Source organism: Aphelocoma coerulescens (assembly GCF_041296385.1).
Source record: "Aphelocoma coerulescens isolate FSJ_1873_10779 chromosome Z unlocalized genomic scaffold, UR_Acoe_1.0 ChrZ, whole genome shotgun sequence".
NCBI classification, from domain to species: domain Eukaryota; kingdom Metazoa; phylum Chordata; class Aves; order Passeriformes; family Corvidae; genus Aphelocoma; species Aphelocoma coerulescens.
Genome location: NW_027184085.1, coordinates 3,091,199 through 3,106,841, shown reverse-complemented (window position 1 = coordinate 3,106,841; position 15,643 = coordinate 3,091,199). Strand labels below are relative to the sequence as shown.

Genomic DNA, 15,643 nt, shown 5'->3' with positions numbered 1-15,643 from the left:
AACTTGCTGCTTTGGCCCTGCCAGCCAGCACATGCAAGGCAAGCACCTATCCTTGCCAAGCAACCAGGGCAAATTCATGAGTGCTGGGACTGGATGTGAAAACAGGACAGAGTAAAGTGATGGATGTTCCAGCAGGGATGACCAAATCAATTTACATTTCCCTTGAGGCCTTCTGAGGAGCCACAGCACCTTTCTAGTTTGCTACTTCATTTGTCTGGTTTGTTTTTTTCCCCATTGGAAAAGCAACTTGAAAACAAAGAAAACAGCATTTGAGAACATTTACCTGATTTCTTTATTAAAATCACAGGAGCACTTGTTGACCTCGGTGGGGACGGGAGGTTCTGACAGTTTTACTTACAAGTCCTGCTATTAGTCAGACAAAAAAAGGTTATGCTCATGATGAGACACCTCTGCTGACTTATTATGTACATCCTGGAGAGATTAAACAGCTCTTGCTCTTCCAGGAATTCACTGCCGTGTGCCTTCATTTGCAAAAATTAATCCTCATTATCCTTGACTAGAAAACGATGGCACATTTTTGAGTTATGTCAACAAGATACCCTTCTCCTGTGGACTGCGAGCCTCCACAATATGTGCTGGCCATTCTTTACCAGCCTCACAGCCATTGCTGTTTTGTACTTTGGCTTCCTGAACCTTCTCCAACTTAGGAAATTTAATTGTGCATGACGAAGCACAGACCTCAACCAACAACACCGTTTACCCCTTAAATTTCAGGGGCACAAAACTACAAAATCATTGTGAACATCTCTAGAACATCTTGCTTAGAGCAGACTCAGCTGAAGCAGTTCCTCAGGGCTGTGTGTGGCCAGGTTTTTAATATCTCCAAGGATGGAGATTCCACAACCTCTCTGAGTGGCCTGTGCCAGAGTTTGATTACCCATGCAGAAAAAAAAAGCTTTTTTTCTTATTTGACATGGAATTTCCTGTATTTCAGTTTGAGCCCATTTGTTCTTGTCCTGTCCCTGGACACTGGTGAGAAGAACTTGGTGCCATCTGTTTTAATTTTACAGGTTGCCCAGAGAAGCTGTGGCTGCCCCTGGATCCCTGGAAGTATCCAAGGCCAGGTTGGACGGGGCTTGGAGCAATCTGGGATAGTGGAAGGTGTCCCTGCCCATGGCAGGAGTGGGACACGATTGTCTTTAAAATCTCTTTCAACCTGAAGATTCTGTGATTCTACGATTCTGTGAAGTTCCCCGGGACTCCCACTGTGATTTAACTGGAGCAGCTTGCTCTGTGGGGCTGTTCTGGAAATTTATTCTACACATGTTGGCAGTGTCAGCTGTTAATCTTTTGGTAGGATCTTTTCCATTTAAGTTCAATGAACCTCTCTGCAGCATATTCAGGAGACTGCTCTGCTTCCATCAAGACTTCAGTGACAATAGTACAGCATGAAAGAAAGAAAACATGCCTTCCTTCTGTAGTGAGAGATGTCAGTGACTGCAGGCCAGGGTGGAATAAATTGTTGATCTCAGCCCTGCTGCCAGCAGTGAACAGGATGATGGGGTCAGGATCACTGCTAAGCAGTACCAGAAAAGAGACTGAGGTGCACATACCCTCCTCCCTCTTCTCCAGCCTGGGGCCAGCAGCCAAACCACCAAGAAGCTGCAGCAAAATCCTGCCCTTTTATCAGAGGCAGAGATGGGACAGACCTGACTTTCCTGCAGATGTTGGAGTTGAGGACAAAGCCAGCTCCTCCCCACAAAGATGCTTTTATCAGCTCTGGGCTATTTAAAGAGCAAATGCTGAGCTCTGTCAGAAATCAACACTGAAAAGAAAATGCCAACAGGGTGTTCTTTACAGCACAGGAGTACATAAATCAAGGATCTGGATGGACAGTCTTAGAAAAATGGTACAACTGCCCCTAAACATCTTCCCATCTTCTTCAAAAAAACCGCCCAAACATTTCTCTTCCCTCTCACTAGAATTTGCCTTTTTTCTCATTTTCATTCCTAGTTGTTAGTGATTTAAATTAGATTAGGAGACCTGTACAAGGATCCCTAAATGCTTTTCATTTCTAGGAGAAATAGCTCAGCCCAGGTGAAAGCTGTACTGGATATGTCCATAGCAGCATACCTCCCCACTCTGTCCATGTCCCATGGTGCCAGGAGGGGTGTCACATCAAAGGTCTCATTGCCACAGCACTAAAAACCATTTAGAAGCTGATGTGGAAATGGAAAGGTTGGTTTGTGTTTGAAAAATACATCTGGCTCTACCAGAAAAGGTATTGTTTTTCTCTTGTGTCAGACTGGGAAAATATATATAAAATTCCTTTTTGCATTAGTCCGGAAAAAAAAAATGGAAAGGCCAGTGAGGCACAGAGTCTAAATGTGAGACTTTCCCTCTGCTGGGCTGGCTCTGTGTGCTGGGGAGCACGTCAGCAGAAGGAGAACAAATCATGTCTGCAGAACTACTTTTCAGGTCATGAAATCCTGGTTTCAGGCTATTATCCCGTTTACCCCTTGTGTTCCACTGTGACTTTTGCAATGGGCTCAGAGACTCAACAGCACCTAAGCAATGATAGGAAAGGAAACTCCAACCCCAGAGTCACCAAATCCTCAACCCAAGCTGGTTTATAGAGCAGCATAGGAAGGAGGAAGAGGAGCCAGAAGGGTGATGTGAATGCAGCAGGGTGAAAAGATTTCCCAAGTCCTGACCACTGCTCACACAGCCTGGCTGCAAGGACAGACTGAAGGATCTCTGCAGAAATGGCTCATCAGCCTTTCCCCTTGACACTGTCCCTGATCCTGATCCACTGTGAGAGCCAGAGCTGCTCCATCACTCAGCTTTGGGTGCTTGCAGAAAAACCAAAGCAGAGCTGTTAGTATCCCGTTGGCACCCCAAACAACAGTACCAGGAAAAAAAGGGCTCGGAAAACATCAGCTGCACAAATTTCTGCCGTGAACCCAGTACAAACCAGGACCACTATATTTACCTCCATTAGTGCTTCGGGCCAGAAGGGAAGGAACAGCACATATCTGAGTAGTTCCTGCCCAATTATGCCAGCCTTGGTCTTTAAAATAATTTGGTGAGAACTGTGCCTTTGTGAAAGGTTTCCTACCACCAAAACAAGTGTTCAACATTTGTAACAAAAGGTATTTCACCCCAGGCCTCATTTTGCTGCCATTGAAATCCCCAGCAACAAACCTGCCTTAATAAAACCCATGGCAGTGCCACATAGGCTCCTTAATGGTCTGCAGCTGGAAGTGACATTTTCAATAGCATGCAAAACATTTCAAATGTAATTAGAGGAAGAGAAGAGCTTTGGGGAAAAAAGAACCACTTTGCTTGCTTGACTCCGTATAATTTAGTGTGATGTAGGGAAATGTATTCTCTTCTCCAAATATCTTTATCCAAAAGAGCAGTTATTTGTCCCATTTATCCTCTTATTCAAAAGGATGCAAGGTGGCTGCTGGGTGATACTGGGCAAGGTCCCCCTGTGTACACCTGAAAGGCCCTCACAGGACAATCTTTCCTTTTCCCCAGGTGATGCTGGAGGTCTGTGCTTTACTGACATTAGACAGGTTGGATTGTAAGCTCCTCGTCACCCGTTTGTGCAGTGATTAGCACAATTGAGTCTGACTGTAGAAGCGGTAGATGAAACACAGATAATGACATTACTGCTTCATTTAACTAAAACCCCAGCCTGCAGCACCAGAAGCTTCCTTTGCCTCCCTCAGCAGCAGCCACGACTTGCCTGTACTCACCCCTAAAATATTAAGCCATTTTGACACCTGTAGAAACACGGGATGATGGACGAAAAAAAGACTGAAACAAGTGTGGTGGATCCACTGCTCACCCAACACCTGGTCCCTGACCTTGCTGTAGTGAATATTAACTATTCCTTGCAAAGAAAGAGCTGGTGGGATCAAATCTGCTGGCAGAACCACATCATGCTTGGATATACACATGTCCATGGAAGTCTCCACTTTTTGCAGCCGTATTCATGGACTATCCTCCTTATCCCTTATCTTTCTGTAGCATGTCTTTTCTGGTTTGGTTTTGCAAGCAGCTGATGCCCAGTCGAGGATAATAGTAGTCATTACTGGTGCTTATGTTTCCACAGGAGTAAAAAAATCCTGCTTAGGACATTGACTGCTCAGGGGCCAGTGAAGAATTGCTGCTGCCGAGCCATTCACAACCATCAACCCTCATTGCTCAGCCCTTTAATTGCATTTTTATTTATTTATTTTTTTTATTTTAATGTTCTCTGAAACATGAAGTAACGACCATTGCACAGACAGTTCATCAGCCTTGCATCCTCTGGCATTGTTTGTCCCCTGCCTGGTTAGGTGAGCAGCCATCCCTAAACCTCACCTCATGAAGGATCACCCAGAAAGTGGTGGGAGTTTTGATAGTGGCATCAAATCGCTAGAAATGGAGCCTTAATTGTGAGGTGTTAAAATCATAGCATCTAGCTGTGCATCAGTACATCTCAAAACACTCTAAGAAGGTGAATAATTTTTATCCCTAATTTACATAATTGAAAATGAGGTACAGGGATGTGATTTATGCAAGGTCATTCAGCAAGCCAGTGGCGGAATAAAAATAGATCCATTTTGTATATCTCTCCTTTAGGATCATGTTAGTTCACACCACAACATTTCTCATCAGGGCAGACAGGCAATGCAAAACCTCTCACAACCTTTGAGAAAGCAGAAGATGAACACTTGGCACAGTTTTAGAGAATAGGTGCTCTGCACCCCCCTTTCCTCTATTGTCTCTGCAACTTGTTCAGTCCAAGATTTGACTCAGGTCAAGACCGCCCATAAATTACCCTCAGACACACCCCAGTCCTCCAGCCCTCACATCTTACAGATAAACTACTCCTGTGCAAAAGCACTTAGCAGCTCAGACTGGAGATGGAACAATTTCTCAGATTATATTCTTGTGATTGAAGAAAATTTTGTATTTTATTGAAGAATACTTGAAGCAAAAGCTTTTAACAAGGATTCAGGATAATTTGTCCCTAAGAGGAGCAAAGGAGGCCTGTAGAAAAGAGAAGCTTTTACAGAAATGATAATTCTAAGCCTACCTCTGGCCTTTTGGGCTCCTTCTGAACTGTTCTGCAATTCCCAAGATTGGAAAGGAATGAATGCACAAGGTCAACACTGAAGTTGTCTTCTTCTCTCTGGTTCTGCTGTTGTAATTCCTTACATCTTTTTTTCTGCTTCCTGTCAGCTCTGGACTGTGATATCTTGGCATATCTGCTGGTTAAGCTGTAACACCTGTAGCACATCTTTCATAGAATCATGGAATGGTTTGGGATAGGTGGGAGATTGAAACTCATCCCATTCCACCCCCTGTCCTGGGCAGGAACACCTCCCACTCTCCCAGCCTCCTCCAAGCCCAATCCAACCTGATCTTGGACACTTCCAGGGATGGGGCAGCCACAGCTTCTCTGGGCAACCTGTGCCAGGGCCTCACCACCCTCACAGGGGTGCAGTCCTTATCTTCGTGATAACACCGTTGGGCACAAAGGAAAAACCTGGCATTGAAGAGTGAGGAAGGTGCAAGGATTGTGAAGGGGGCTCTGTGGGTCAGTGCTGGGGTCTCCCAAGGTGCTGAAGGCAGATTTGGGCAATTTGAAGCACTAATCAGCCATGGCCTATTTGCTGGCATGCTGCAGGCCTGCAGATTGCCCCCTGACGTGTGCCCAGTCTGAGCTGCAGACTTCAATGCACCCAGAAAGATGTGCTGGAGCTGTCACTGTCTTCCTCTGTAGTGAGGCACCAGCAGAACAGGGAGCATGATGGACTCTCCTCTCCTTGGGCAGTTTTACACATCTATTTCTCTTCCTCTCACTTTGTATTTAAAGCAGAAACTCTTCAACAAATCTGCCCCGAGGATCAGCAGACTTTATGAGGCAACAGTCAAGAGCTGAGAGGGGGGCTTAGAGAAGCCCTTCTCAGGCCTGATAGCTGAGTAAATCCTTACAAAGAGCTAAAAAATACAGTTCTTTAGGTTTTTTTAAAATAATTTATGGTCTACAAGTGCCCCAAAGGCTTGGAATCATGTCCATGAATTGCAGAAAGAGACCTCTGGAATAGCTGTGTGCTGTGAGTTCAAGGCCTGCGCAATTTAGCATCTGAGCCAAGATACTGCTCTTTGAAAAGGTAGTTCCTTCAGAGAAAGAAAAGGAAAACCAAGGGTACATAAATGAGCCCATATCAAGAAAGGGAATAAGAGACTTTCTTTTTTGGAAGAGCCACCCAAAAGGAGTCACTGGGGCAGATAGGCTATTTAAAACTCCGCTAGACAATGTCAGAGCAGTTGGCGAATTGAGAGAAAGGCCGTGTTAAGACAAGGAAGAAGTTTGGCTCCATAACCTTGGTATTTACTTTCGTCTTTGCTCCTACAACAGAGAAAAGTCTAGTTTATCTGTAATTAGACTCTTCCTGGCTCCCCTTGGTTGATGGCAACTGAGATAATCAAGAATCTGAAATTAATTACTTTAGACAGACTGCTTATCACCTGGACTCAAATCTACTCAGGCAGATGAGGGAGCTAAGTCCAGATTTCCCATACCTCCTTGTTTCATGGAGAAAAAGGCAACAATAATCCATTAAAAAAAAAAAAAAAGGGAAAAAAAAGGCTTTTTGTAGGTAAATAATTCTGTTACTGAGATACTGAGAAACTTTCAGTCATTCTTCCAGAATGGTGATTTAGTCCTTATAGCAGACAAAAAAAAAAAGAAAACCAAAAAAATTGAGGCCTGTATTTAGAAAGCCAGCATTTCTGCAGACCTACAGATACTGATCTTGCATAAATGTAGAAGTAAATGAACTGAGATATGAGAAAATACGTAGTGTCTATCTGAGATCAGGAGATGGGGAGTCTGGAAGTGATTAAATTTGCTCAGGGAGTCTAAATATATTAGGTCGAACATCAGTATCTCAAAGTAAACAGGGGCAAGATAAAAAGATGTGGAGCAAAATTAAAACTAAATTTCATTCACGTCACTTTGCTGTTACCAGAATCTCGTTGGTGAACTCTAAACATCTAAAAAAATCAGGAACAATTCCTTGAAATTGCAGTTGTGAAGTCTTTAAACTGCCTGTTTTCAAATGAGCAACAACTTCCTCCCTAATCATTTTTATTGAAGTTAGAGAAATTAGATGGGGGCTTCATTCCTCCTTTATGTCTCATACAGAGATGCCACGCAGCAGTTTTTGTGGGGTAAACAGCATTTAAAAGCTTTAAACTGTGACCATAAAACTGGCGTGCTTTTCCAGAGGATGAAAACACGGTGTTTGCAATGTAAAGACCTTCTGACAGTCTTTGCCATGGCAATTACTGTCTCTTCAACTCTGAACACCCCACTGCAGTCAGATTTCAGTGAAAGGATAAACAAAAGTGGGATGAGAACTGGGAGCAAAGCCACTGCAGCAAGGCTTCACCAAGGGAGAGGGATGCTGAGCTGTGGTGCACGGCATGGTGAACAAAATGGGCAAGGCATTTACATGTATTTTATCCTGAAATACAGGCAGATGGTTGGCATCTTGATATGACAAGGAAAAAGAAGCCTTTTGATGGTTAGTATTTCCCCTAACTAGCCCTGATGGGGCACTTGATGTGGTGTTGACATTGGTCCCAAATATCAGAAGGACCTGGAGCTGCTGCAGCCAGTCCAGAGGAGGCCACCCAGATGCTCCAGGGCTGGAGCCCCTCTGCTCTGCAGCCAGCCTGGGACAGCTGGGGGTGCTCAGCTGCACAAGAGAAGGCTCCAGGGAGAGCTCAGAGCCCCTGGCAGGGCCTAAAGGGGCTCCAGGAGAGCTGCAGAGGGACTGGGGACAAGGCATGCAGGGACAGGACACAGGGAATGGCTTCCCAGTGCCAGAGGGCAGGGATGGATGGGATATTGGGAAGGAATTGCTGTCTGTGAGGGTGGGCAGGCCCTGGCACAGGGTGCCCAGAGCAGCTGTGGCTGCCCCATGATCCCTGGAAATGTCCAAGGCCAGGTTGGAGGGGACTTGGAGCAGCCTGGGATAGTGGAAGGTGTCCCTGTTCATGGCAGGGGGTGGAATGAGAGGATCTTTAAGGTCTCTTCCAACCCAAACCATTCTGTGATTCTGTGATTGAGACTGATAATTTAGAAGATAAAGAAAAGAACAAGTATTCAGGATTCGAGGAGCAATGTGGTAGGCCAATGTGAGGTCAAGCCTTCCACAGGCCTTTGGCAGAGAACCATGTAGTCCAAAAGAGCCAGAAAAGAGGTAAAGAAAGAGTGATCAACATCTGAAGCCTCAGACTAGTGGTAAATACAAACACATTTTTATTTAATACCCAAAGTCCCTTATGCATCTGACAAAAAACCCTACTTGACCCCTGATCCTACTACTCATTTAAAAGAAATAGAGCCAGGAATTTCTAGGCAGTGCCACAGCCAATTTATATAAATTATATATAGGGAGCAGGCATCTATTCAAAGGATAGCTATATCCTGGGATCTCAGCAGTAATAAATACTCTACCCACCCAACAAACTGTCATGCTGAATTGTGTGAAGTTTTAGATAGGAGATGCCTTTCACATGACTAATGCAAGAACAATGTAGACAACGTATGTTATGATTTAAACAACAGTTTTCCTTCTTTCTGTGGGGAAAAGCAAGTACATTTTTGCTGAACAAAACCTGAGCATGGTGTTTATCCAAGGCTTAAATTAACCCTGCTGTCAGCCAGGTCTGGTAAGAACTAGTATTTATAAGTGGAAACCCGTGTTATGAGGAAATAAGGAAAGAGAATATGAGGTTGCCATGTGTATTTATATACATATTTCAGGTTCTAGACACCCAGCCTAGTATTTTAGCTGACTTGTGGTGGCTATCTGGGTACATGTTCTTAGCCCAGAGCAAATTTAAACTAATTGAGCCTACTTACTGCTTAGCCTAAGGCTGAACTCTGTTACCTCCCTTTGCCACCAACCAGCTGCACACAGCCAGCAATTACCAACCCGTGTCAGCATCATCAGTGGCGCTGAGAGGGTGAGCCATGATCACTTGTGAAAGAAGGAAAAGGCAACAAAATCCTCCTGGATTAACAGGATTTGCTCGTCACGCAGCAGGCAACGGACCCGTGGGACTGACTGCCACGGGATGTGTGGGTGCAGATGTCTCCTGGAGGGCCTGGGCAAGAACTTGAATGAGAAAATTCACTGAAAATTACTTAATGGACAAAAAAGATATCCAGGAAATTCCCTTGTAGTAAAATGCAGAGGACTGTGAAAGGATTACACATGCTCACTCAGTCTGTCCTCCTCCTCAGGCATCCAGTGATGCTGCTGTTGGAAAGAGCTGCTGGGCTCCACAGACCCTCGATCTGATCCAGTTCTCACCTTCCTGCATCCCAGTCTGTCCATGTGCCTGAGCCCTAAGGACCAGCTTTGCTCTGGTGGGTGTATTTCATCCTGTTAGCATGGCCAGTCACCAGGGAGCCATGGTGCCTCTTGATGAAAAAGTTCTTTTAGCACACATTTTAGCTGGTGATAGATTTGAAAGCAAATCTGCAAGTCCATGTTGATTTCTTGCTGCTATCAGAAGGATGTCTCATCCACTCTTGGAACTGCAGCAAACCCTTTTTACTGAGCTAAAACTCTCACTCAATAGCCCTTTCCATATCTACATCTAAACTGCAGATCCAAGGAATTAGTGTTTTGGCAAAGTAATCAGGTGAAAGCAGCTCCCTTACTGCATTCAGCACCAGCTATATAACATGATATTATAGAGTTTAATCAACTAAATTGTGCTGTGTTATGGGAGTGATGAATATGAGCTCAGAGCTTGCAGTGTCTGGGAATAAACAATCATGTTAGGTGGATGTATTTCCCATATTTCACAGCAGACAGAGGCTACGATTAGACGTGTTTTTTCTCTCTCTCTTGCAAAGACTTTCCAATGGGAAAGTCTAATCCAGAGATAGCATCTTTTATTAAATAGAGTGTGACATGCATCTGTCACGACTTGGTATATTTGAGAAGATGGTGGCCAGGTCATATCATTGCTGCCATAAAACCTATCCCAGCCATAAACCAGCTGCCTCAGTACAACCAGGTAATGACTGGGTGGTTCTGCTGCCATTCCTCCCCAGATTTTGATAAATATTACTGCCAAACAGCTTTATTAATAGTGACTCAGGTGAGTCTATGGGAGCCATGGAGCTTCACCTTTGGGCTGCAGCAAGGGCTGGCCACTAGTGAGCAAGCCACTGCTAATGCAGTATAATCTCTTTCACATGGGGATGGGATGGGATGGGATGGGATGGGATGGGATGGGATGGGATGGGATGGGATGGGATGGGATGGGATGGGATGGGATGGGATGGGATGTCACCACAGCACTGTTAGAGATGCATTTTTTACAAGACACCTCTTGGTGCCTGAATGACAACACAAATTATTTTGACAGCAGTACTGAGCACTGCTCTGCTGCTTGTGACACCAGTTAGGGTGTCCAGCAGCAGGGAAATGTCAGAACCTCTCTCAGCAGTGCGCTGCGCGCTCACTGGCTGATGTAGTGATCTTAGTAAAGACAGACACAGATCTTTATTTCTGTCTTCTTGGACTCGCTGTGTTGCGCCAGGCTGCATTACCCCATGTGTTGGTGTCAGGCTGAGAGCATTCAATTGCTCTGGAAGTGCCATGCTGGCCTGTGTAAGAGGCATGCATGGGTAGAGTGAGTGTGTTGGGACACCAGGCTGGATGGCTTTGCCCGGGGGAGGCATCCCCAGTCTGCAGAGGTGGCTGTAAGCCCTGACTGCAGATGGAGACCCACAGGAGCAGATGCTGCAGCAGTGGCCAGGGAGAGGGTCACCTGCATGAAGGGGTGTGTCTAGGGAAGCTGGGGCACAGGATCTGGGAAGAATCCAGGTAATTTTCTCAGCCTAAAGCAGAGCTGGGGATAGTGCCTTCAGCCTGCCTTGTGTCCCTGTGTTTCCTCAAGTGAACACATCTCAAACTCTCCCACCACCCACGTCACTGTCCTGACCTTTATTGTCGTGCCAGATCCGCACTTTGCAGAGGTCTCCCAGGCTCAGCATTTCAGAGAAGCTGAATTCATCCATCTGGTTCCTCTCAAACTTATTGGAGTTGTTGGACTCCTTCAGAGGCAGGGTGCCGCTGTCCCCATACTCCCCAAACAGAATCAAGGACACGTTGGCATCGGTGCCTGCCCCTGGAAGGAGAGAGAAGGGAAAAATGCCATGAGTTACCCTGCCACATTGGGCTGACTCTGTGCCCCCAGTCGCATGGGGAGGAGGAAAGGAAGGATGGAAGAGGCTGCAGGGCTGCTCATGTTTCTCTGGGCACAGCCAAGACATTTCAGTGGGTTCGTGCAGGATCCTGCAGAGAGGACAACCAACCCTTCCAGTCCATCCCACAAATACAGTTGGATGCTTTGCCCTTGTGCTTGAGGTGTGGTGACCCTGATGATTGCAGTGCTCATAGGAAGCAGGAATTTCTGTTCCTGATGGAGGACTGTCCATCCCAATGCTCTGCAGGGGATGTCAGTGTAGTAACTCCTGTTATTCCAAGGTAGCTTGGGATGTAAAGTGACTTACCCAGCAGAATCCAGCAATCTACAAAAGAGTGTTAAAGAACGTACTTTAACTTATCTAGCTACAAAGTGTTGTTCTGGGCTTCCCACTGAGGCACAGTCCCTTTTCCACACTCAGTCATTCCCTCCTGCTGTCCCACAACCTTCTCCAAGCACTTGTGGCACTCAGGATCCTTCAGCTGGCATCTGTCTGCTCCTGCTCTCCCCGTGTTGTATGGTACAGGGATTTCAGAGCTATGTGCAGATCATCAACCAAGCCACTATGGCACCTCATGGCCCCCTTCCCTCCACCCCCAATAGATCTTCCTTCCATATTGCTCTTTCTCAAAAAATTGTCCATGTGGCATTTAATGGAAAAAGTCCCAGTTTCTCATGCAACAGTTTGCTCTACCAACTCCCACCTTCTTATTGCGCATATGTTAGGAAATTAAAAAATTTCCAAGATGATCTTTATGACCTGATACTGAATGTCATGTGTCCTCTACTGTCCATATTTTGCCAAAGAAAACAGCCATGCTGTTTCGCTGACTTTTGGGGAGTTCAAGGCCCAACCACCACCTGCAGTGACCTTATATTTCAGCTGCAAGTGTTACATTTTCACCTGGCACTATTTATAATTCAACCAAAACGACTGCATTTTAATTTTGATGCCATAATATAAAAGCAGATTCATGGAGAGAAATAGATTACATGTGGGCAGAGAGTCATTGCTGTGTCGGAACAAAGGCCCTTAAATTTTGGGAAAGGAAAACGAGATCATCAAGCTCAAATCTGCCTTATAAAGAAACTCAGCATCTGCTGCCCTCGTTTGGATAGCCCAGCTTTGAAACTCTAGCCTCCTGCCAGGCCCTTTCTTACACAAGAGTATCATAAATCCACTTTGAGCCACACAGACAGTATTTCCCACAGCTCCATTCAAACACAGTGCAAAGTTAGGGGGACTGTAAACTTCTGGAGAAAGGTCCCACTTCCACAGAACTATTACTTAAATAGAGAAGTTAGGAAGAAATCATGACTGTTCTTACAGAAGGACTGGGAAAAAAAAATTACTAAAATAAAAAAAGGAGGAAAAGAGTCATATAGAGGAAAGGAAAAGCAACATGTGGTGTCCATGCAAGAAGTTGCCCATGTTAAATTGGGGCTAATTTTCAACAGTTCCCTGGGAAGGGTTTAAGTAGGAAGAGAAAGCATCAGGGATTCAGACAGTTCATCTGGCAGTACTTTTTATGACCCCGAAGCTTGCTGAGGTGAGGAACAAAGCAAACTGAAGTCCATTTCCTTGCAAGGAGCAGGTTCCTAATTAACGCCAGGTCTCAAAAAGCACAGAACCAACTGTTTCTCAGCAAAACTGTCCCTGCAGGAAGAAGCTTATGAAGGTCTCATGCTGTGACATTTCCCTCACAAGCAATTAGCAGGAGATGGGAAAGTAAAGAACAGAAATGTTAAATCAATGTATATTTCACCTATTTGGGTCTGTGATATTTTTTGGTTTTGTTGTGGTTGTTGCTGTTTCCAGTTCCAGGAAACTGTCAGGCACATTTAGGAACTGTAAAAAACTAGACAAATGAAGAGATGAAGGTACTGTGGTTGCACCAGCCTCAGCTGGTGATGAGTGCAATAGCTCATGGATTGATACTGGGATCTGCACAAATGAACTGAACTTCATCACCAACACCCTAAACAATGGCAGAGTGTTTCCTCAGCGTATTTCCAGCTAAGTGTAGATTTGTGGGAGTGACTGACATGCTGAAAGCCAGAATTCCAACCCAGATGGACCTTGAGAAACTTGAGGACTGGGCAAGCAGAAATCCCAGGAATTCAGCAAGGAGAAATGCAAAGTCCTGTGTCTGGGCTGGAATAAACCTTGCACACGCTGGGAAGTTGAAGGTGACCCAAAGTTTACAGCAGTACCATTCACATTCTGATAGAATCCAAGCTAGCAGGAAGTGTCCAGTGTTCAGTGCAAAATGCCAGTTTGAATTGCTGGGTTGTGTCAAGACACTGAGAAGAGCTCAGTGGATGGCTACCAAGATGGACAAGAGCTGGGACACATCACTGTGAGGAGAAGCCCCGAGAGGAGCTGGGGCAGATGCACAAGGGCCCCATGTGCAGGGGCAGTGACAATGGTGACAGGGCTGTCAGTACAGGCTGATGTACTGTGTCACATCATACCCCAAAGAGCCACAGCTGCAAGCTGCTGGGGAGGTTCAGGCTGGGAATCAGGAAAAAAAACAAGTTTCTTAGGAATATGGTGCAGATCTGGATCAGATGCCTGGGAAGGTGGTGGCAAATCACCATCCCTGGACATGTCCAATGTTTAGCTGACAACAGTCCTTTGAGCAGGAAGATGGGTGAAATAACCTCCAGAGGACCCTTTCAACAGAAGTCTCTATGATTATATGATTCTTACTGAGCAGATGCTTCATTTTTAAACAAACTCTGGGCCTGAGTCACAGCCTTCTGAGGCCAAAGAATTTCCTTCTTTTGACATAACAAAGATCTGGAATAAGGCACTAGGAACTGACACCAACTGTCCTAAATTATGTAATTTGTAGGTTGAAACTGAGCTGACAACATCCTAATTAATCTTATAACAGCAGAGATAAAAACCTTCTGCTTCATTAATGGTTGGAAAATGAGAAAGCAGTATTTATTCACTCTCCATCTTTACTGCATTACCATGTATGTGATGCCTGCATAGCAAAAGTAAAAATTAACCAGCCAAAGGACATTTCTGTGCCTCAGAAAAAGCCATCAGGTGGTCTGGCTATATGGCATCAATGTCTATGAGTCCTGCCTTGAAGAAAATCCAATTGTGCGTTACATCTAAAATCAAGACCTAGATTTAACCAAAGATTACCCATCTGATTTGGGAGGTGTATGCCCTAACAACCTCTTCTTATCTGTGGGTAGGCTGAGAGCTGCCTGAGGTACTGCTGGTGGTGGAAGAGAGGTGATGAGCTTTGCAGAGTGGAGTCTTTTCCTCTTGCAACCTCTGCAGGTTAAATCATCATTGGAGTAGAGTGACTTTGCAAAAGCCAAACTGTGGCTTAAAGGTTTCTTTGAGGAAAAGGTAAAACAATGCTGTTGTTAAACACGTGTATGTGGTGGGGAGGAAATAGCTTATACTTTCTAGTTTGCTGCAGGACATTCTTTGTGGGATTCATTTTCCCTAATTTTAGCCATATAGCCTGACTTAATCATGCAGTCTCTGTCTGAATCTGATGAAGAAAAACTCAAGAGGGAGAGACCCTCAGAAAGGTTATCCAGACCACTGATGAAGACTCTTCTCTCCCAGATGAATTGACCAGGGATGGTCTAGATTAGGAGGAAGTAAAACCAGAATAAAGTCTTTTGGAGAATGACAAATAGGTGAGATTACTTTGCCTGCTTTATTTTTTTCCTTCAGTGACTTATGCACTGGAAAGTTGAAAGCCATTGCAAAGAAAAGCTTTATACCTAGAAATAAACATATTTGATGCCAGTCCTTGTGCAGTATTGCTGCTCCTTGACAATGTCAGTGTGGCAGGAGATGATATAACGTGTTTAAACACCGCCAAGGATAAAATGTCTTTCTTCCTGAATTGGTCCAACCAGGAGTAATTGTGGAATACATAATGATCAAAAAGGGAAGATGGTTCATGACTTGCACCTGCTTTAGATAAGCTGGATAAAGTTCAGCACTTTGTCAGTGAGCTGTGTGATCTAATCACAAACAGACTCTCTGAAACCTCTCTGTAATCTGCTCTTTCCTACTGGTTGTCGCTGTTCATAATGAAATAAAATGTTTCTTCATTAATACCCGTCATCCTTCATTCAATGGGAAGGGCAGATCTGTCTGCTGCTGCTGTCATTTTCTATTCTCCTCTCATTTCTATTTCCATCGCCTTTGAGTTAGGACTGGTTTTCACAAAAAAGGTCACAGAAAGATCTACCACTATATTAGATGGATGGCCAGATACATAAACAAATCTTCCTCTCTCTCTTTTGTTTTTTGTATTTAACTACATGTTTTTCAGACAAGCAGCCAGCAGAGAAGATAGATAAGAAATGGTGAGGTGGCACAAAGGTGCTC

General features: G+C 44.7%; 1 protein-coding gene across 1 annotated transcript in view; it reads right to left on the bottom strand.

Moving 5' to 3' along the window:
* Positions 1-15,643, bottom strand: part of LOXHD1 (lipoxygenase homology PLAT domains 1) — a 165,085-nt gene that overhangs the window by 7,001 nt on the left and 142,441 nt on the right. Inside the window, exon 36 of the mRNA XM_069001530.1 lies at positions 11,002-11,187. Within this exon, the coding sequence (XP_068857631.1) occupies positions 11,002-11,187 (186 nt within the window). The remainder of the gene's footprint in view (positions 1-11,001; positions 11,188-15,643) is intronic.